We start from the raw sequence: 22,773 nt of genomic DNA on the forward strand, positions 1-22,773 counted from the left end.
TGCTGTAAATACTTACTGGTTCTTTTCTGACCTCCTGCAGAGAGAAGTATCTTTACTAAATGATGAAATGAAAGCCCACTTTGCTGCTAAGATCTCTTCAGCTTGCTGTAACATTAGATAAGCCCCAGTGTGAGAGAAGCAGTCCCAAGAAATGGGGCTTTTCCTTGCGATTGTCACAAGGTGTTAGATCATTCAACTGTATGGTCATGTTGCAGTTCTCTGCTGGTGTCTCTGGTGTGTCAACTGTTTCTTATTGTCTTATTGTTTCTTGTGTTCTTCCCCTTCTTTGGTCTGTTTACCTCTTATACTGAGACTAGAGACAGTTTGGAGGAATGATAGTACCACTTTTGTCCTCTGGTAATATAGCTAATTATAAAAATTGTAGTCATGGACTAGATTCCTTTTGCGTGAAAGCCACGCACGCAGTTCCTGTTGCAGTATAGGACAGATCTCAGCACAGAAAATGGTCTGTTCATTGTGATTTTCTCTTTTTTTTTAAGTGTAATTTTTAAATGTAATTCCTTGTATTATTGTTCACACGCATTGAAACCCTTTTTCTTTGAAAACAGAAGTGAAAGTATTATCAGTGAAGTAAGTTATTGAACATTGAAAATAAAGCAGTGTATCTTTATTGTCAAATCTGCAAGCTTGTTTTCCTGTAGGGTTGGAATTAAGCCATCAAATGAATAATGAAAAGTAAGAAACTAAGCTTTTGACTGTAAAATATAGAGCACATGCAAATAATCTTGAGAGAGTATTCAGGGCTCAAAAATATCCCAGCTTAGGACGTGAAAATAGAATTGTAACTTTTTCGATTTTGAAAGTACCATTTCTTCTACCATTCTGATGCATGTGAAGCTGAAACTGCATTCAGGAAGCCAGATGATGGTGATTTAATGATGTAATGCTTCAGATATGTATGTCAACATCTGGAGAAAAGGAATCATGACTTCTCTTCCCAAATATCTAGTACTTCATTCTTCTTTTCTTGTTGACCTGAAAAGCAAATATAGGAAACAATTATTTTGCAAATATAATAGGCCCAGGCAGGATCTCTCAGCAAAGCGTATTTTAATAACGATTTTGCAAGACCAGCTGTTCTACGTAAAGGTAGGCACGCCTAATAGGGCAAAAAACCCCTGCTTATAATCTCCCCAAAATCCTGGCTGCAATTTCCCTCCCCTATTTCCCATTGATTGGTACTTCAGGGTTTACACACTATCCCAATGCACACAATACCCTTCCCTTATCGATCTATTTAAGATATGGATTCCTGGTACTTTGGCTACACTTCCCCCTAAATTAACTTAGCAATACAGGTATCGGTATGTATACAGGTGTCAGTACATATTCCAGGAAGAGACTGTGTATTACATTAAGAATTCATAGTCCGATATGTCTTGGTCCTTCTCCCCTGCTGGGGTCAGGCACCAGGTCCTCAGTTATGTCAAAACAACAGTTGTTTGTTAAATGTTCCTTACAGCAAATATTATTCTTATGAATGTTGATTCCTCTGGTTTGTAGATTTTGGTTGCTATACACTGTAATCTCTTCAGACCTTTGAATAAATCAGTTGTGAAGTTGGCTTTGTGCATCTTAGGTCAATCTGAATCAGATGTGCTCATTCTTGAATGAAGCATCTGTTTGAGATTTTTTTTTTAAATGCAATTTAAAAAATACAGCAATTGATTTCTAATCTGCACAGGTTGTAAGCACAGTCTGAAAACTCCAGCCTCTTAGAGCCAGTTTGAGGAAATTGTGATAGTCACCCCTGGAAACCACAAAAAGGATGTATGTGGTTAGTAGCAGGGTTTTGTGCAACACTGAAAATGATAACAGAACATCTATTCAACAAGCTGCTTTGCACTAATCCGCAGTGATTATTATGATGTTCCTGTGTAGTTTATTGTATTAGAATGAATTATAATAAGCTATTGTTAATACACTGATAGACAAACAGCCTATATTTTTCAAATCTATGTTTCTGCCCAATTCTGCATATCAGTTGAGCTTTTTGTCCAGATAAAACTCCTTACCGGTCAGTCCCAGTGTAATGTTATGTTGTAGTCTTCTCTCAGACTTCTTTACTGTGGTTTCTAAGGTGTGTTCTCCCTTTTGGATTGCAGAGGATTTTTTGTCATGTTTTATTTTTGTTTGGTTGTGTGGTGTGTTGTGGTTTTTGTTTATATGTTTGGGTTTTTTTTCCTTCCATTCTCTCCCCTTTCTTGCTTTTTTGTGGTCTCAGACCTAGTACCTTTTCTCCTATAACTATTTGCCTTAGGTAGCTGCAGTGAGAAGCCTGGCCTAGAGCTGTTATAAGACAGGTCCTATTCATAGGCAAGCAGGAAGGTAATCTGGTGCACATGGATGCCTGAAGGGATAAAGAGCCAGTGGAATTCCTTGGAAATGTGGTTCATTTTGGGTTTTACTGGGGGAGGAGGGAAGTTTTTTGTTTTGTTTTAGTGTTGGGTTGTGGGGTTTTGGTTTGGTTTTGGTTTGTTTGTTTTCTTCATTGCCACTAGCTTTGTCAAATCTAGTTTGACTATTCGTTCAGGGAGACAGTGGAATGTATGTCCCTGCTGAATAGGATTCTGTTCTACCATACCTTCAAAATGGCACAAAGTCTGCTTGGAGGCCTATGTTGCACCCCAGAGGTCAATATGGGGTCCAGTAGTTTTCAACATCAGCATTCATTAATGATCTGGATGGTGGTGCAAAAGCTAACCCTAGTTTCTCGCTCAGGCTTGGCCTAAGTCCCCCACCTCTGGCCCACACCTCAACACTGATCTCTTGGTTCCAGCTTGCCTTTGGCTGCCGAATTCCAGCACTGCTCCAATGGCCTCTCTAGGTGCTTTTCACTCAGTCTTAACTCTGTAGACAAACCAACTGTCTTAGATAAGCTGTTAATGTATGGGATGAATAAGCGAACAGTGAGGTGGACTGAAAACCAGCTGAATGGCTGAGCCCAGAGGCTGGTGATCAGTAGCACTAAATCTAGTTGGAGGGCAGTGACTAATGATGTATCCCGGGGGCCAATACTGAATCAGGGCCTCTTTGACATCTTCATTACTGATCTGGCTGTTGAGGCACAGTGTGCCCTCAGCAAGTGTGTTGACAACACCAGATGGGGAGGAGTGGCTGCCATCCAGAGAGACCTCAACAGGCTGGAGAAATGGGCTGAAGTTCAACAGAGGGAAGTGTGAAATTCTGTGCCTGGGGAGGAGCAACCTGTGCATGAGTCCATGGCTGGAAAGCTGCTCAGTAGAAAAGGACCTGGGGTCCTGGTGAACACAAAGTTGACCATGAGCCAGCACCATGCACTTGTGACAAAGAAGGCCAATGCTATCTTGGCCTGAATTGGGAGGAGTGTTGCCAGCAGGTGAGTGGAGGTGATCCGTTCCCTCTACTCTGCACTGGTGAGGCCACACCTGGGGTAGTGTGTCCAGTTCTGGGCTCCCCAGTACGAGAGGGAAATAGAGTTTCTGAAGAGAGTCCAGCAGAGGGCCACGAAGATGAAGGGACTGGAGCATCTCTACTGAGAGAGCAGGAACTGTTCGGCCTGGCAAATAGGAGGCTTGGGGCATCTTATCAGCATGCTCATTTATGTAAGGGGAGGGTATAAAGATGATGGGATGTATCCAGGCTCTTGTCAGTAGTGCCCAGTGACAGTACCAGAGGTGATGGACACAAATTGAAACACAGCAGGCTCTGTCTGAACATTAGGAAATATTTTTTTTTACAATGAGGGTTTCTGAGCACTGCCACAAGGTTGCCCATGGAGATCATAGAGTCTCCGTCCTTGGGCATACTCTGAAGCCATCTGAACACAGTCCAGGACACCTGGCTCTAGGTGGCCCTACTTTAGCAGGGGAATTGGACAAGATGACCTCAACCATTCGGAGAAAATTGGGAAAAACAGGTTTCTCAGAGATTGGGACGTCCACATTTTTTTTATATGGACAAACTTAACGTTTCTTCAGCCTTTGAGTGTCCTGCTAACATTGAGCTAGCTGAGGTACTGGATTTGCATCCTCTTTTCCTCAACTTCAGCATTGCAGTTTTCTTCCCAACCAGTTGGTTTAATGGTATTACAAGCAAATAAAATTCTGATCTTATTGAAGTTGTGCAGTGGTTCTTTTTAATAAGAAGTAGCGCTGCCAGGATTGTCTGTGAAAATTTCTTTGTCTCACACTTCTAGCATGAACACTTCAACAAGTAGCGTATGTTGTTGTAGCATGGCCCAAAATCATTGGGGAGAGTGTGAAAAGCTTAAATACTTGTGTCAAGCACAAGGGAGGTTCTGGAGAGATTCACAGATGCCATTATGCATTGAAGTTCATAAGCAACTGTCATCTATCTCTTGGCCTTTATTCTTTGCCCTGATGAGAGTGTGGGGGGAAACGATCCCTTCTGTAGGAACTTGTGACAAGGGCCAGTGTGACTTCAAGATGCACCTTTTGTGTTGCAGTTAAGCTTCTAATAGCAAAAAGTCTGTGAATGGTGCATGGAAGTAGAACAAAAAAATAACATGGCACTACCATAGTGTAGTGTCATCATAATGTTTAAAAACTTTTCAGTTGAATAATTTTCATACACAACTCCCAGAACTATACTACTGCTTTACACGCATTTCCATATTTATTAACATAATGCAATATGGTAACAATAAGTCAGGAATGTGCCAAAGGTATAGAAAACTCTACATTAAGTTGGAAAGGAAGAAAGGAAATGTGGGATGACTAGGGAGGATGTACATGGCTACTGTACACTCGTATATAGTGAGCTTTGAAAGAGACTCAGGTCTTGTGTCCCTTTCTCCTTTACTCAGATATAGGTCATTCTGGGTTATTGTGAGAAGAAATGCAATAAAGCATGTGTTTTGAGAATGATCGCTACCTACTACTGTAAACACAAATTCATTGTTTATAAACAGCCTGTGCCACCATTGCCACGTTCTTTTTTAGGGCAGGGCTCTTCTGCCTGTCCTAATGAGTTTATCAAGAAAATACAGAACTGCTTTCCTGTTCCAGTGCTGATGACATACACATTTGCTTTAGTATTCCTTTAAAAGAAAAAACCAAACAAACAAACAACATAATCAGTAGAAAGCACTACATTAATGTGATACACATTGAACATGGGGCTAATAAAGGTGTCTTGAAGTTTGGGTCAATTACATACAAATCGAGGTGATGTTAATGTTATATTCTCAGGCAACAGGAGCCTCTGTTCCAATCAAAGCTCTTCAGGAAGGAGAGTCCTTGCAAAATGGGGGATCGCCTTTCCACCTGAGGCTAAACTCTGGCTGGGAAAATAAACAGTGGAAACCCGCTTCTAGTCCTTCAGAAGGCAATGCTACTCATATATTTAGTTATCTTCTTAGCTGCACTCAAACACTTCAGAGAAAAAATTCAAATGTTAAATATAAAAGAAATTTCTTCTTTTATGCATCTGTGATCTGTGTATCTACACTGCTAACTTAACTGAAATATGGACTTTGTTACTTTACATGTTATCATGTAATTGCTAACTTTCCTAAATACTGTAACCTTTCTTAAGTGATTTCCCCCCCCCTTTTTTTCCATTATGTCTGTGATCTCTGTGAAAGGGATCAGTTAATGACACTTTGAAATCTACAATGAAACAAAAAATAACCCCCCAACCTAGAAATGTGAAGCATAAAGTCATTTGAGCAAGGTTGGCTCTGTCATAGCACACATCTTGCATATTTAATGTTAAAACACTGCTGAAGTATCTGTAACTGCACATTTAGCTGGAAACTGTGACAGGAGACTGATTGTCATTGTGTTAAGGAAATATTAACTTTAAATTTTGGGGGGTTATTCATTTCAATATTCCAGTATAGACTAAAATTATTGAAAACTGACTTCTGGTATAAAGATATAAAATCATTCATTTAAAGTCATTGCACTCCAGAGCAATTTTAGTTCACAATATGTTAACATATTTTTGGATTAACGACTTCTTAATATAAGTATGTTGCCAAGCATTCTTTAGATCAGGTGTGGTGTTTTGTATAACCAAAAGCAATGTCAGCTCACAGCTTCAAAAATGCCAGTATAAGGATACTCTCAAAGGCATTCCATTAAAATGAGGAGTTTATGTTGCAGTTTGACAATGATGTGTACAGCTACTGAAAGGAAATAGCCTTTTCCTGTCAGAGGTGGAAATGACGCTCCTTTACGTTTTGTGTTTTTACACAGCAGGTATATGTATTTATCTCCTTCATGCTTTTCCATAGCATGCATGGGACTATAAAGGCAGTGTTAGCAAGGAGTGGATTCTGCCAGATCTTTCTGCTGTGTTCATTTTCAACCAGATCAGCTCCCTGAGTTGTGTGTGGCCATAGCAGCACTGTGACTGGAGCTGAGCAGTAATGCTGTGCAAGGGAGGCAGGCGTATCAGTCATACTAGGGATTTACATTGGTGTATGTCACTTGTGAAACTGCGACCTGGGCAGCAGTCCTGCCATTTGTGTGCATGTTTATGACCCTTTGCCAACCTAACTCTCATCGCTATTACTGGAAGGATTCACTAGCAAAGGGGAAATAAATACCTAAGTTGAATGTGATTGGACTGTATGTCCTGGCCTTGAATAGTTTATAGTCGCGTATTTTTGCCACGTGTCACCTCTGTCTGTGTGCAATGCAAAGCGTTGGCTTAGTACAAGCTGATGAACTGCACGTGCTTCCTCCCATTGAGGAGAGTACAGGTTTGGGGTGGCTCTGGTGGGGTGTCTTATTTGCTTGGGCCGTTAGGAGAGAAACAGTATAACTTGTTGTGAGTTTCGAAGAATTCCGTTGTTATTAACTTGTTTCATTCTGTAATCAAAATAGTGCTCCTGCTGGGGTTTGCTAAAGGTAGTTGCATTGCACAGGTGTGCGGTGAAATGGGATGGAAAATTGTGCTGCTTGACTTTAGTGAAGAGCAAAACTGAATGTGCTGTCAACCTTTGTACAGCAATAAATGTTTATAGTTGGGTTAATGACCAGCTTTTTAAAACTGTAAATTACAGTTTCTCCAAATACATGCTAAAATTAAAAAAGCCTTTTGCTGATTTCATAATGCACCCGTCCGTGCCCAGCATCACTTTTAGAACCTTGCAACTATTTAAAGCCTTGGGTTTTGGTAGTAATTTACTTCTACAGGTGCAAATAGTTAAGGAAGAATATTTTAGAATTCTTGGTGTGTTTTACATTTAAATTATTGTAGGTATCATGGCACTGTTTGTTTGTTTTTAGTAGAATGCTAATCTGATTTAACCTTTCTAAGCTATACGACACCATTGTTACAGTGAATAAAAATCCGTAGTTCTTCATAGACTAATAAAAACCCAGATAATTGAGTTCCCAGCTAATGTTTCAAGCTCACACTGTTTCTGCTCGTGTCAACTTACTGGTTCATTTTATCAAACAGAATTCTGTTTCTCACAAGGCAGCCCGGTGTCTGGGCTGAGTTTTTCCTGTGCATGGTGTGGTCACAGGTGGGAGGGAACAAGAGATGCTGGGTCCAATAAGTAGCCCAGGGAATACCTTTTAGCAGTGGATAGGAGTGTCAGTAATTTACTGAGAAGTGGAAAACTTAAACTTTTTGGATTTCAGGATAGATGAATCTTGACTTTTATGAGAAAAGCAGGCATCTAAACACACGGTAAAGAAACCACGAATTACATTCATACAAGAAACCAGTACAGAATGGCATGTTAAGTGTAGTGAAGGGCTGTGCTACTTCTGATCTGAAGAAAATCTGAAGTTTTCTCTTCTAGGGGAGACTGAATATTTTGGAGGGGATTTTTTTGTTTATTGATTGTTCTAGAGATTTTAAAATAATTTTGATGCTTTTAGACATTAGCCATCATGAACACCCACAATTTAAGATTTCTAAAATCTGAAACCTGCACATGGTATCTTATAAAGAGTGCTTGCTTGTTTAGCTGTGCATTTCAAATCTGCTTTCAACAGAAGTATCAATGATCTCCCAAAATTAAAAAAAACAGTATTGCTAGTCTTACAATGTACAAATTTCTTTAGCATTAGCTGATAGAATTATCTGAATTTTTAATGCATTTCCAGTGTAACAGAAATAGATTACTTAGAAGAACATCAAAGAAAAGAATGCTCATTTGCTTTACATGTCCTAAAATACTTAAAGCGAGGCAAAATACAGCCTGGATTTAATAAAGATAAAGGGAGTCTTCAAGCTATTTACTTATTGCAAACTGATTTAATAGTTTAAAATGTTCTAACCCAATGCACATATTATGGAATCCTATTTATAGGATTTGTTTTTCATACTTTCTGCGCACTGTTAAATCCGGATATTTCTTAGTGTGCTGTTCGTTTTATGTTGATCAACCAAATATCTGTTGGCTGTACTGAATTGTACATTCTTGCTCTAATATTTATTGTCCAAATCTGTGACATTAGATATGTTATATGCTAAAAAATAAGTGGTAGTAATGCACAAGGCTACTTATAATATGGAAGAACAGAGAAATGCCAAATGTGTCTGTACAAAGTATATATCTCCAGTATGTTCTTTTGGATATACTGGTGGTTGTATTTCTAAATGTTAGATGTATATAGTAGCTCTTTTTGTCTTAAAAAACAATAGTCTTTATCATCACTAAGAAAGAGCTGAGGATATATAGATGGGTAAGTCAGTATTTCAGTTCATGTTTTAAAGCATGATAGCCTCAAAATTAAGTCCACTAAAACTGGACCGAAGTTTGTGTTAATTGGAATTCTGTTTTGTGTCCCCCGCAGGAGGAACAGGCTGCTAAACTCAAAGCAGAGAAGATTAGGGTTGCGTTAGAGAAGATTAAAGAGGCACAAGTGAAAAAGGTAAATTATTTATACTGGTTTATAAGGGTCTTTATTTTATACTTATTTTCCTGTAAAATGCAGGGAAAATTCTTCTCATTTATGTCTATTACCTTTAAGTTGCCCTAAGTAAAACAGGAACACTGTAGTGTTCTGATCTTGAGTTATACTGTATCCTCTCATCTAGACCGGACCCAATCAAGAAAATTCTAGCATATGAAATAATGTGTTTTTCTTAAGAAACAGCTTATTATGCAGCTAATGCACATTGAGAAGATTTTGCTGACTTCCCTCCAGAGCTGAAATGAAAGTCTAGCCTCCTGAGACTGTCTTTTTATATTAAGCAGTCACAAAATTAAAATTTAGGTCTCTTTGCTTTAGAGACACCTTCCCATTACACATAGAAGGAATTTCCAGTGATAAATGGAATATGAACATTTCAGGCTCCAGACAGGGTTTGCCAAGTGGAGAAAGTCTAGAAACATGACTTAAGTTTCTGTTTGGTTTAAGAAATGGCTGCATTTTTCTTTCCGGACAATGACGAATTTAAAGGGCGTATGAAAAGTCATTGAGTTTTAAAAACAGATTTCTTTCACACTAATGCTTCATACTCCCCAGAAAAATAAGACTTAGTATAGATCTATTGTTCACATAATCAACATTCTTAGAACTTAGGGAGAAAGCTTGAATTGCAAATCTGAAAAATTCTGATTGTATATAAGGTTATGTAGAACTCTGGATCTATGTTTGTTCCACCTAGATTTGTGAGAAAAATTGATGCAAAGACACTTTATTAATCAGGACAGGACACTTTGGCAGAAGCACTTTTTCATCCCTAACACAGAGCTAAAACACATTGTCGTTGTGCTGGGAATACCTTTTATATTTATATTAAAGGAGAACAGTATTTTGTTAATGTGTCTGTGATACAAATATCTAACCATTGTTCATGGCTTTTTGCTTTTTGAGGGAATGTTCTGATTGTACTTACTATTTTATGCTATTTTAAACAAAGGAAAAGGAAGGAAGAAGGAAAAGAAACAAGATCATAAATAGATTATTTTAGTTGAAAGGTGGGAAATGAATCCTTTTTCTTGTTCTCCTAATTTTCTGCTTAACAGTTGGTGATCAGAGTCCATATGTCAGATGACAGTTCAAAAACAATGATGGTGGATGAGAGGCAGACAGTGAGACAAGTATTAGATAATCTGATGGACAAATCGCATTGCGGTTACAGTTTAGACTGGTCATTGGTGGAAACCATCTCTGAATTGCAAATGGGTAAGTAATTATAAACATTTATAATTCTTACCTGTTGATGTAACACTTGTCTAGATCTGTGTCCTCAGAATGATTTAAATTCTTGTCTTCATTATGTTCATCATCCCATTCATTCATGTAGTAAAAGTTCATTCATGTAATAAAGCTCATGAATGATGTTTCAGAATGATCTGGGAATGTTTTCTTCTTTCATATTAAAAACATGTCTAAATTCTAAGGTGCGATATAGCAATTTTACATCTATCTAATCACTGAGCCTCTTGCTTTTGATTGGTTCCTCACAAAAGAGGTAAGGGCTAAAAAACTTACCATACATCTTTCTCTTTGTAAATAGAGTTTTGTGCTGATTCTAATAGCTCTTGTTACAAAAAGCTGCCTACGTTTTTTTTCTGTTAAATATTCTAATGCAGTTGGCAGTATGGCTCTAAGGGCAGTTAAAGCTCCTTTGTGCTGCATTGCACATGCCACAGTGTAAGTTGTTCATTTAGCCAAAGGATGTAGCATCTGAGTGGAAAACAAGGGGAAAAAATGATAGAAAAAGAATTAATCCCCATTATCAGGGAAAAAAATACATCAAAGAGCTGTTAAGCACTTTATCCATCAACTAAAGAAAAGCCCAGAACTAAACCCAAATATCTCAATTTCAAATTAAAATGCAGATTAGTGTTTCCTTGTTCTTTTGGTGAAATGTTTTCTATTTCAGGCAATATAGCATGTTAACTTCGGTTATTGTTAAACAAAAAAGGCTGTTGTACAGTGATGAGGTATCCTTTGAATCTTCTTCCTTGCATATAAAAAATAGCATCTTACTAGGCTCAAAACCTTAGAATTTTAATAAATGAAATCTTAAAAGTTGCCCGGTTTTGAAACCAGAAAGGATTTCCATGTAAATCCAAATCAGGTGTATAAAAATCAAAGGTGTGATTCTGTTACATTTAACCAATGAGAATATTATGAATATATAACCTCATTGGTTCTGCAGTAGTTTTCTATCACTGAAAAATCTCTGGGTGTGTAGGTAGCAGGATCCTGGACTCAAGGCTCCACCAGTGGTCTTTCCCATCCTAGATTTGCTTTCCTAGGACTCTTCCATTCACTGTGCAGCCTGCAAAGAATAAAGGGAAAAATATTGGAAAAAATATTTTCCACTTCTACTAGAAACAAAGAGCTTGGTGGCAGAGAGGAAGATAAACTGAAATTTATCCAAATTAACAGCATGACTGAATTAAGATTATTTTGAACTGCAACCGAGGTTAGCAAATCTCTTGCTGGATGTTTTGGAAGCACATGCATGTCCTACTGTGTATGGGCTCAGTGACATACTGACAATGACAGATTTTGATGGCTGTATTGAATGAGTTTCAAGCTAAAGAACACCTATTATTATAATTACAGAACTTTAAATTCAGAGTACAACACAATAAGCCTAAGAGAGATGCAAGAGGGTAGAACTGAGTTTCCTCTTTCATTTTTCAGTTTGACTTTCCTTGATCCTTGGTAGGGCAACTGTTAGGTAGCTTTTTATAGATTTTAGATGTGTGTTTTTTTAAAAGACATTCCAAAATGCAGCCTGTTGGATGGATGTATTTTCTACTGGAACTTGAAAACCAGATGAAAAATTGGTTACAACAAAGCCCTCACACTATGCACGATTGTATATTGTGTTATTTTGCCAGTGCTTCATCTTTTGAAACATTTTTTCTGGCAACGCCTATGTATGAGGAAGGAACTCCTTGATTATAGTATTTTCCTTTAGCATAACTCAGGAGAGTTGAGGAGTCTGACTCAGGTACATGTACTTGAAGTAGAAAGCCAGCTGTTACTATTAATGGCTGAACCAGGAGCTGTATATGTACTTTCAGAAGAACTCAGTGGTATTATTTCCAGAATGCAGAATGAAGTGCTTTGCCTGCTTTTACCCTGCAAGTTTGTAACAGAAACAATTCTGGAAGGTTTCTTTTGATTGGGACAAAGGTTGTTTTCATTTGTTTTCTAGTTAGAGCAGAGTACATATATGAAGTATCTGTGAGCTACAATGTTTTAATTTTAGAAAGTATATTTAATAACAGAAACATTGCATTATATGCCATTTTACATACTATAAGTGCATATATACTCCGTGAGATAGTGATTTGGGCTATAGAAACAGCTTTTGTGCTGAAAAAGCTGCCTAATAAATTCCTCTAGGGATTGTGTGGACCAGAGTATCTATAAATGTGATAGTCTTCTTATTTGTACTTACTTGAAATGCCATCATTTGAGTCTGCTTGTTCATGTGGGATAGAAAGATTTGTCAGGTAAAAAAGAAGGAAAACACTTCATGTATTGATAGACCTATAAACCTCAAGAGACGGAAGTGCGAGCATTGAGTGTGTATGTGTAAAATTGAACTAGGCATGTCTGAAAGTTGATTAAGTTCTTCTAGTTCCTTAGTGTAAACTTCTTCCCCATTTTAGTAGACCCTGAACTCTATTTTCTCTACATGTATGCCTTGTTTCCCAGATATGACTGCAGAGCAGCCTCCAGCACAAAATGTGACAGATTCAAATGTATTTGCTCTCTTGTTATTGCTGCAGAAAGGATCTTTGAAGATCATGAAAACTTAGTAGAAAATCTCCTGAACTGGACAAGGGATAGTCAAAACAAACTAATGTTCGTGGAACGTATAGAAAAATATGCACTTTTCAAGAATCCCCAGGTAAGCCTGAGAATCTTATTGAATGAGTATGTATGCACACATGCATGCTTGATTGCAGTGTCTTATTTTTTATAGCATTCACTTCCATACTTTTATTTTAGCACTTACTTATGTATTAAAATGTCAGGCAACTTTATACTTTGGCATCGTGGTTGGCACAGAATCAAGTCCCTGGCAGAAAACCATGCTTGCTAATGTGTTTGTGAGTAATTTTAATAGCAAACAATTTTATGGCATTTACCCCAACATTTGGTGCTGTGCAAATATGCAAGAAAGGTGTTTACAGATCTTACTGGTACTAATGCCTCTCCTCTGTGCATTCTTACGTTGCTGGCAAGAAGAGGAAGACAAAATCAAAGAGAATAGTTACTCTGTGGTCAAATGGCAAGTGGAGAGAAGACATGTCCCTCCCAGTGGAAGTGGGGACCTGCCTCTGTTCCCCAGCTAGGAAACCAAAGGCCTGTCTTCTCTCTCACATGGCCTTAGAGACCTGTCTTCTCTCTCACATGGCCTTAGAGACCTGTCTTCTCTCTCACATGGCCTTAGAGACCTGTCTTCTCTCTCACATGGCCTTAGAGACCTGTCTTCTCTCTCACATGGCCTTAGAGACCTGTCTTCTCTCTCACATGGCCTTAGAGACCTCTCTTCTCTCTCACATGGCCTTAGAGACCTGTCTTCTCTCCAGCGGTAGCTACAGATCTGATATCTGGCAGCAGTTCATACTGTAAGGGAGTGGAGGAATAGAAACAGAAAAGCAGAAGATGGCTCTTTGAAGAATTTGAATTGAAAAGAACGGGATATAATATCACTTCATCTCTCTCTTAACTCTTACCTAATGTATTCTCTTTTGGAGTCATAGATTATTTTTACATCTGTATGGCATCTCTGTGGTAATTTCTTGGATTTAAACTGTCAGTTTCACGTGTTCATCCTTTGAGACATCATGAGTATACTTGATTTTTTTTATTTTAAGCAAGAATGGAAAACCAGGTCTTATTTAAGCGCTTCTCAATAAAGCAGCAAAACTCTAAATTCTTTTAAAAGCATGTAGTTGATATATTTACTATCAGTACGTGTGGTAGGCACTGTCAACAAGAATGAGGTTCCAGCATAAAACCAAGATTTCTCCATGGTTTACAATATTGATTTAGGTAAAGTTTGTGAATATTGAGGTTTTTTTCCAGTATAAGAGCCTAGGCATTAGGAAGAGGAAGATAGTCATCGTCTCAGCCCTTTCCAAGCTGAGGAAGAGTACAAAACTTCATATTTAAGAAAAATGCAGTAGCTATGCCTGGTTAGGTTCCTTTTAAGAACACAAGGAGTATTTAGTAATTCTTCGTGAAAAATATTTTTGTTCGGTAAAACTGTCAGGGCAAAGTGGAAAGTAGTACATTGCTTATGTGTGTCTTCTTTGAACACATAGATGATGGCGGTATCTAACAAGTTTAAAGATCTCTGGTTTTAAAAATATTTTTATTGTGGGATTGTTAAGTTCGTGGTATTTTTCTTTCTGGATGCTGCTGTTTTTGTGGAAAGCCAGGACAATGTTGTTATGAGGCTGTACTTAAGAGAATGGATTGATATTTCTGGAAAAGGGTGGTTATAGCTTAGTTCCATTTATTAATTAGCAGTCTGACAGGTAGTTTCAACTGGACTACAAAGTTTTGTTCAGTTAATGTGTTGTTCTCAGATAACAGTGTCTTTTTTCTTACTACTACAGAAAGATAAATGAGAAATGTTATTTGGCTTGTTTTCAGAATGCCCGTAGAAATATTAAGCTTTCTCTTCTTACAGAACTATCTTCTGGGCAAGAAAGAAACCTCTGAGATGGCAGACAGAAATAAAGAGGTGCTGCTGGAGGTAAGACTGCCGGAACAGAAAGGACATAGTGAGCATTTCAGAGTTTGACGCTAAACTCTAAAAGATTGTGGTGATTGAAATTGGACTGGGTGAAATTCTGAAACACCTGAGAATGGAATGTGTTACATTTCAGATGTTACATTTTGATGTTACTCTGTTTCAGATACAATCAGTTAATAAAAATGCGTCTTTATTTTGTTTAATAACTAAAATAACATACACAGTGATAAAATGAGATTACCCGTAACTGTGGCTAAAACCTGTCAAAGTCTGCACAACTGTCACCTGTTTTTTTGACCTGCAGCGATAGAGACTTTTTAGTACTCTCCAAATAGTTATTCTCTACAAAATTCTATAGCATTGATTTGGTGACTGGTCTATGTTAATATTTTAAATATTGTTAGTAAGCAAAATAGTTAAAATTCGTTTCAGTTACCTTTTAAAATAAATAAAAAAAAACCAAACAAACAAAACAAAACCAAATATTAAATTTAAAACATAGGGGGCAGAAAAGGAAGTCAATCAACATGTGTTACAGAATAGATTACCGTAGCTTCTTGAATTATTTGGTATACTGCTTCTTGTAGAACTTGTAAGTGTGCTTGGCATAACTTCTGCAAGCTGTGAACCTTTGAAACTTTCTGCTTCATAAAGTAAAAAAAAGCCTCAGAGTCTTCAAGCTATAGAAGATAAGGGGAGATGCATCTCATATGGAACACATTATATAGTTTACAGAACTAAGGACAACAAAAAAAATTGCCGAGCAAATACAGCAAAGAGTAAATGCTGCCTCCACTAGCTGAACACTGAATGGTAACCATGCTGAAGTGTCATAGCTTCCACTTGATTTCCAGAATGATGGTTATCATTTCAATAGTTACACAAAAGTAAACATTTTTGGTAATTAATTTTGGATTTATACTTAATACAATAAGTAGCATATGCATGCTCTTAGCATATTATTAATATGAGTTTTAGTAAGAGTCCGTATGAATGCTGTTTATCAAAAAGATGCTTGAAGCTATGGCATACAGAGGCATGTAATTCTGTCTAATTCTTTCATCTAGGATTACTCAAATCTCTGTGCTGCATGTTAATCTGGAGTGAATTTAAAGCATTTGTATTCCTGTTAGCTCTTTATAAATAGGACCTTCACAGAAGTTGTAGTGTTGGCAGTTAGTAGCAACAAAGTACTCATTAAATGAATTAAAGCTGTATCTGATGGATATGTAATTAGGTTTTGTGTATACTTAGACTTGTGAGGCTGTATCTATATGGTGGCCTTAAAACTTTAAAGCCAGTAAAGCCATTGGGGCACCTATTACTGAGAAGCACTGGTTAGAAAATGTTTACAGTAGCTGCTAATATTTTTATTATCATTCTTACACTGAGAAAATGCTAAGATCCCCTACTGTATTTGTCCAAATTACCTTATAGCTTCTACAGTTAATCTCTAATTCATATTACTGCATAAAAAAAAGAGCTGTCCCTCTCACGTGTGCATTCCTTATATAAAGAATTTCAAAATTTCAGTCATTAAAAACAAACCATGGCATGCTGTATATTCTGTGTCTTTTTCTCTTCCCAAACTGCTGTGTTTATTGGCAGGAATGTTTCTGTGGAAGTTCTGTTACCGTGCCAGAGATAGAGGGAGTTTTGTGGCTGAAAGAGGATGGTAAGAAGTCTTGGAAGAAACGTTACTTTCTTCTCCGAGCTTCTGGAATCTACTATGTCCCTAAAGGGAAGGCAAAGGTATGCTATTTTAAAGCAATTTCCCTGAATTCGTTATTGTCAGTAAATTGTGCACACAAGAGTCAGCCTTACATTTTGGCTTAGCTGTGCCTTGGCTAGTGCCACATTCCTCAGTTAAAAGTGCAGCTTTATCATGGAAATAGTGTGTAAATTACTGTGATAGTGCTTGATGTTAAGGGTGTAACCCCAAATTTAAAAATACAAGGCAAGGGCCTACTTTTTGAGTGACCTCAGGGTTAGCTATTCAGAAACACCTGAGGAAAAATGATTGGTGGAGTTAAGAGGCTGCCTTTTGTCAAGCAGAAGGCAGATGAAGGACAAATCACACTGCAAAAGCCAATCATAAAATATCAGATGAACTGCACAATCAGTCTGCAGAATTTTATTGGTTTTGGTTAGTTCATGTAAATGGGATTATTTTCAGACCGATTTGTGCTACGTTTTTTTTAAACTGGTAAATATAATCCCATTTCTTCAGTGTCACTTGCTGCTGTTCTATGTATATCAGTAATGAAAAGTAAATAGGAAGCCGCTATAAATGCATTATAGCTTCAAGGCTGAACTACTGTGCGTTCAAGTTGTCCATGAATCCTTCAGTCCTGACAGCATCAGCTGATGCCCAGTGCAGGAATTCCACTTCCCACACAGCTGGCAACGAAGGGCAAATCTCTTTAGAGCTGAATATCTTCTTTCCACAGCCTTTTGCTTCACTAAAACAATCTATATGCAAGATAGCCTGTTGAAATTCCCTGCCCTACAATCAGTGCCAAACATCATTAGAGTTATACTCACTGTCACACTGGAATTTGGACACCTTGATTATTGCCAAGATGAAATGTAACTAGCAGCTGTTAAAACCTTCCTGGTCGACCAACCTTAGTTACTTTCTCTTCATACCAACTCTGAATAAAGATTAGTAGTTTGCTCCAAAATGTTGTCAAAGGCAAAATGCAGGCAAAACACACCAAAACACCCCCAGACTGAATTTAGAAAATAATATCCTGGTTAAAAATGAATATTTGATACCAGAGTTTATACGTGGCTGTATCGTTCTTGTATTGGTAGTTTTCAAACCAGATTGAAACTAATATTAGATCTTAACTAGACCTTATATTAATACTGGATCTTAGCACTAGACTGATTTTGTCAGTGAGTGTGGTTACCTTGTAATTTTTATTTTTTTTAATAGGTCTCAAGGGATCTCGTGTGCTTTCTACAGCTGGATCATGTCAATGTTTACTATGGACAGGACTATCGGAACAAATACAAAGCACCCACAGATTATTGTTTGGTGCTGAAGGTAACTTCTTAATTATTTTAAAAATTCTCATAATGAAAAGAGCAATTAAAGAGCTTGAAATGTTTCCACAGTAATTTTAGTCCCTTATAATGACTACACTTCCTAATTGTGAGCAAGAGCAGACTAACACAATAGGAATCTGGGGAGAGATTGTAATTTAGAATACACTTCTTATAGTAATATAACAATTGGAAAACTGTCTGTCAGTTTTCAGGGCAAATCTCTAAATTATCTTCATTTTGCATATGAGAAATTAATATAGGAAGTGAATGGTTGTTTCTTGTTCTCCATACTCCTCATGACTTTGTAAATGTTTTCATATTGCCCTGAATTGTCTTTCTTCCAGACTGATAAGTCTTTTCAATTGTTCTCGTATTCTAAAACATAACACTAAACCCTTTTATTCCGTTTGGTAACTCTATCATTTACAACAATTGAGGTTCTGTGAGATAATACCCCTTGAAACTTCAGGGACTTGCCGTCTTCTCAGAGCGCAGGTCCAGAGTTGTACAGAAATTGGTATTACGGAGTCAAGTCTACCCATATTTCTCAACCTGCAGGAAAGCGGAGGCTGTAAAGGAAGAAATTTCTAAGTATAAAGGACAGGTAGAAAGAAGAACTAAAAAAAATGTTATGAAGGCAGTGACATGATCTTAAACTGTGAGATTAATAACTTAGATACTGTATTTTAAATTGCATCTACTCATCTCCCCGTCTCTCTTGACTCCTACACAGTGTTCACAATGGTGTCAGTTGCTGCAAAGCTATTTTAAAACAGGTTTTCACAGTATGTTCACAGCAAGTGAAGTGTCTTCATGGTTTTTAAAATGGTTCAAGTAACAAGAGGTGGTTATAGTTTTCCTCTGACCACTTACCTTCTCTGATTTGTAGCTCATGTGGTGTTGTCAGTACATTGGAATGTTTTATGTGCCTGGAGTCTGTGACTGCCTGTCCACTGTCTGAAAATAGGATTTAATCTTCCAATAGATAGAGCAACATGCATTTGTGCCCACTGAGAGGTAGACACTGAATATCAAAAATGGGACATGGTATTAAGGAAGAAAGCATACAGCTGAAACTGAAAATATTTTCCATGATCTTATAGATCATTGGCACAGTTAATTGAATGCCATTAAAAGGAAAAATGGCGGTGTTTGTAGGTATTTATGAATTCCTTGAAGTCAATTGATTTCTTCTGCTCACGTGTCAATTTCTGTCCACATCATTTGGACAGGTTAAAAGTGAATCATTTTTTCAAACATTTTTTGAAGCCATTCTGAGCATAAATGAAGACCTGAAAATGGTGAAGTCAAATAATAATGTGACTAAATTGTCCATTATTGGCTTATTTAAGTAAATTGATGGGATGGAGTTAGTTGGATAACTTAGACAAAGTGAAGCTATGTTTGCAGTGTGGAACTGACAAATTACGAAATTACTATATCAAGCAGGATTGAATTCTCAAAAACCAGACTCCTATTGAAGAGCTTCCAGCATTGTTTGTCTGTATAGACCTCAACAGATAAATGGCTTTCCTTGCATTCCTGGCTATTAAAATATTGATGAGGATTAACAATTTTTCTGCAGCACCCTCAGATCCAGAAGAAATCCCAGTATATAAAGTACCTTTGTTGTGATGATGTAAGAACTCTGCACCAATGGATCAACGGCATCCGCATTGCTAAGGTGACCTCCTGCTTGCACTGTTGCCATGAGTTGTTGTCATTACCTGTTTGAAACAAAATACATGCTAAATCTAACGTCCCTCTGTTTAACTATTCAGAACATGAACTGTACAATCTTCTAACATATTTTACTCCCTAGCAAATTTGCTAGGCTTTGTTGTTGTGTCAATTCAGTAATGGGGCCTTTTCTTCTTGTTTATGCTGCACTTCTTTGTCCCATGATAAAGTTCTAACTGACACCATGGCTAGATTTTAGCCAGCTCCCTTAAAAATTTAAGAAGGCAGCTTATGGTAAAAGAAGATAATTGAGAAAACAGAATTGTTTTCTAAGATTCCCAGGTTGGCTTAGTTTACTCGTTGGCCCATTTCTTGCTTGATGCTGCCTCTTCTAGCATGAGTGAATTGGTTTTCTTTCTTTCTTTCAGCAATTCTCTAATAAAATGACAAAAGGTTGGGGAAAGGGGTTACAATTTTTGGGAAATAAAAAAGAAAAAAAAATTGCACTGAATTAATGTTGCCTGAGCCTGTTGTTTCTCTCAGAGAGAAAACCAGGTGGAATAGAGATGCCAGAGGCAGAGCTCAGCAGTCTAAAGGGTGCACAGCCTACACAGTTGTTAAATTTGTTTGTCCTTTTGCTTAGTATGGGAAGCAACTGTACATGAACTATCAGGAAGCACTGAAGAGAACGGAATCTGCGTATGACTGGACTTCCTTATCTAGCTCCAGTATCAAGTCAGGCTCCAGCTCATCTAGTTTGCCAGGTAATAATGTCATCTGTCTTGTAATAGAAAGATTTGATTACCTTTTTTGTTATCCACCCTCTGGAGACCTCAGGAGAGACTATTGCAGGAAATAGACTGTTTTTCCAAAGTCTTTTTTTGCTATATTTAGTCTAAAATGTAGACTTTATGTTTAACATATATAAACATATTATATAAAACCCTATTTTATTGTATTACTTGCAGTGTTTTATGGATTTGGAACATACAGTACTTTATTGTTCACATCCAAAGAATGCTTTTCTGATAGTCAGAAGAGGAAGCTTGCTTTCAAATTCCTTATGCCTCTGTCTTGACCTATTTGAAAAAAGAAGTCAAATCTGTGTTCTAATGATGCTTAGAGACTTGTATGTGTAGCTCTCGAACTGCTTCTGTTGACTGAAATATTTGAAATTGGAAAATGAGAACTAGTCCCTGCCCAAAGGCAAAGATCCGAACAATCTCATTTGATACAAACTTTGAAAATACTGGTTTTGTTCTTGTGTCAAACTGTGTGTGCCTGCAATAGTATGCTCCTGTTTATAACACTTTAAAAACGGATGGTTTATATAGTCTCATTTCACTGTTCAGAGCTGACTGACACTTGGCCAGGTTATTCTGAACCCCCAGAGGCAAATTGCATTATTGAAAACAGGTTATTGTGTGAAAGTGTTTTGTCCATCACAGATACAGGTCAGGAAGTAATGTTACTGAATTAGAAAGCTCCAGAAAGTAGCCTGTGAGAACAAGCTCAACAAATTCAGCCTAACTGTTGACAGTACCATGGTTTTTGAAGTGTGTGGAACAGCTTGCCAGATGTAGCAGTAAATTCTCAGTTACTGACAATTTCTCTATCCAAGCGGAATGTTTTCCTGATAAAGTTTCTCTTCCGGGGGGTCTGAGCCACAGCCCACCAGTCATGCGTGTTCTGCCAGAGCTGCAGTCCAGCCTGTCCTGGATACTCTTTTTCCCCACAGAAAGCAGGTGCCAGACTGGATAAATCAGTCTCACAGTGGGTGCTGCTGTGTTTTCAAGATAGCCCATGGACCCAGAGCATCATCTGCCTTTGCTAGCTGCAGGATGTGCATGCTTCCTTCCCTTCCCTTGAGGAACGGAGCAGACTGCTGCCTGGTGTAGTTTGCCGGTCCTCAGCCTGTGTCCAGTGTCTGTTTCTAAGGTTGTGCTGGGGAGGGCAGGCTGCGTGCACTGCACTAAACGGGGCTTTCACAAAGTACAGGAGCTGTCGGATGTTTCACAGCCCATACAACTGCAGTGTGTTTTTACTTTGCTGCATATCTGACATGCTATCATCTCTGTAGAGCTTCAGATTTAGTTAATACCAGTGATCTGTTGCACTGTTTTGTTTTTCACACAGCAACGGCCTGGATGTGAGCTAGAGTTTATGCAGCAGTTAGTGGGAGCAGTGTCCTTTGGTGGAATAACATGTTTAACAAGTGTGACCAATAAATGCCACACAGAGTTGCATCGTAAGCACATTGACTTTACTCTTGCATTCATAAACACATGCTAACTGTTTCTTAATTTCTTCTAAACAGAATCTCAATCAAATCATTCTAATCAGTCTGACAGTGGAGTTTCTGACACCCAGCCAGCTGGACATGTCCGTTCCCAAAGTATCGTCAGCTCCATGTTCTCTGAGGCCTGGAAACGGGGCACTCAACTGGAGGAATCCAGCAAGGTAACAAGAAGACTTTAGTTTGAGAACCAACGCCCAACAAAATGTGTGAGACAGAGTGATGCCTCTTCCACCTCTGTCTTGAGTGGGATTTCTTCTCTTTTTCGCTCCACGTTATTGACACACACTGCCATATAATTGTTTTTTCAGGAATCACTTTTTCAGGGAATTCAGCCCTGAAATCTTCTGTTCTTGCTTTTATTTGTGTGCACAGAAGCCCCTCACTCACAGAATCCTATTAACCAATGTTGAATAAAGACAAAATAAAAGGATCAGCTGTTAACAAGTTGAATGAAATTCTTTCACTAGGATATTTCTTCAGTTAACTAGCCACATCTTTCCATTGTAAAGATGTGGGTAACTGAGACCTGAAGACAGGTTTGTCTATTTAATAAGTACTCCAGTAGTTTTTATTCAAATGTTTTCTATTATACTGGGTGGAAATGGGAACAATAACCATAGATACGGTTAAAGAGGAAGTACTAAACTTGACAGCAGTTGTGGATTGAGGCAGGTTCGGTATCTCCTGTTGCTGGCAGAGTTACAAAAGATTTTAATGCATTGAAGCTTGGGGCTCAGGTCTGTTGTGGTTTGGTGAGTTTTCTGTCCTTTCCTGTGGTAGTTGGCTGGTGTAGTTCCTGGGGAACAGTTTCAGACACAGCAGAATTGCTACTTAAGCTTGTTTGTTGTCAGAATCAAAGGCGTTTCCAGGTTCCCAAACAGCTATGACATCAGTATTGACTGCAGTGGTTACATGTGGAAGTATATTGGCTATGAGAAGCTGTCCTCACTCCTGCCACTCTTGAATCTTTCCCAGACCCCAGGTTCAAGCTTTTTAAGACTAAAGACAAGACATGACATTTTCAAATAAGAAAGCACATGTGGCACAATGCGAAAACT

General features: G+C 38.0%; 1 protein-coding gene across 5 annotated transcripts in view; it reads left to right on the forward strand.

The window, feature by feature from the left end:
• The window catches only part of RAPH1 (Ras association (RalGDS/AF-6) and pleckstrin homology domains 1), a 91,592-nt gene that overhangs the window by 58,767 nt on the left and 10,052 nt on the right, over positions 1-22,773 (forward strand). For all 5 annotated transcript variants that reach the window (XM_071811473.1, XM_071811472.1, XM_065840450.2 and 2 more), the window contains 9 exons: positions 8,787-8,864; positions 9,965-10,124; positions 12,701-12,822; positions 14,617-14,682; positions 16,291-16,434; positions 17,624-17,734; positions 19,322-19,420; positions 20,060-20,180; positions 21,734-21,876. In XM_071811473.1, coding sequence (XP_071667574.1) covers positions 8,787-8,864; positions 9,965-10,124; positions 12,701-12,822; positions 14,617-14,682; positions 16,291-16,434; positions 17,624-17,734; positions 19,322-19,420; positions 20,060-20,180; positions 21,734-21,876 — 1,044 coding nt within the window. The remainder of the gene's footprint in view (positions 1-8,786; positions 8,865-9,964; positions 10,125-12,700; positions 12,823-14,616; positions 14,683-16,290; positions 16,435-17,623; positions 17,735-19,321; positions 19,421-20,059; positions 20,181-21,733; positions 21,877-22,773) is intronic.

This window comes from Patagioenas fasciata, chromosome 7 (genome assembly GCF_037038585.1).
Source record: "Patagioenas fasciata isolate bPatFas1 chromosome 7, bPatFas1.hap1, whole genome shotgun sequence".
NCBI lineage: Eukaryota > Metazoa > Chordata > Aves > Columbiformes > Columbidae > Patagioenas > Patagioenas fasciata.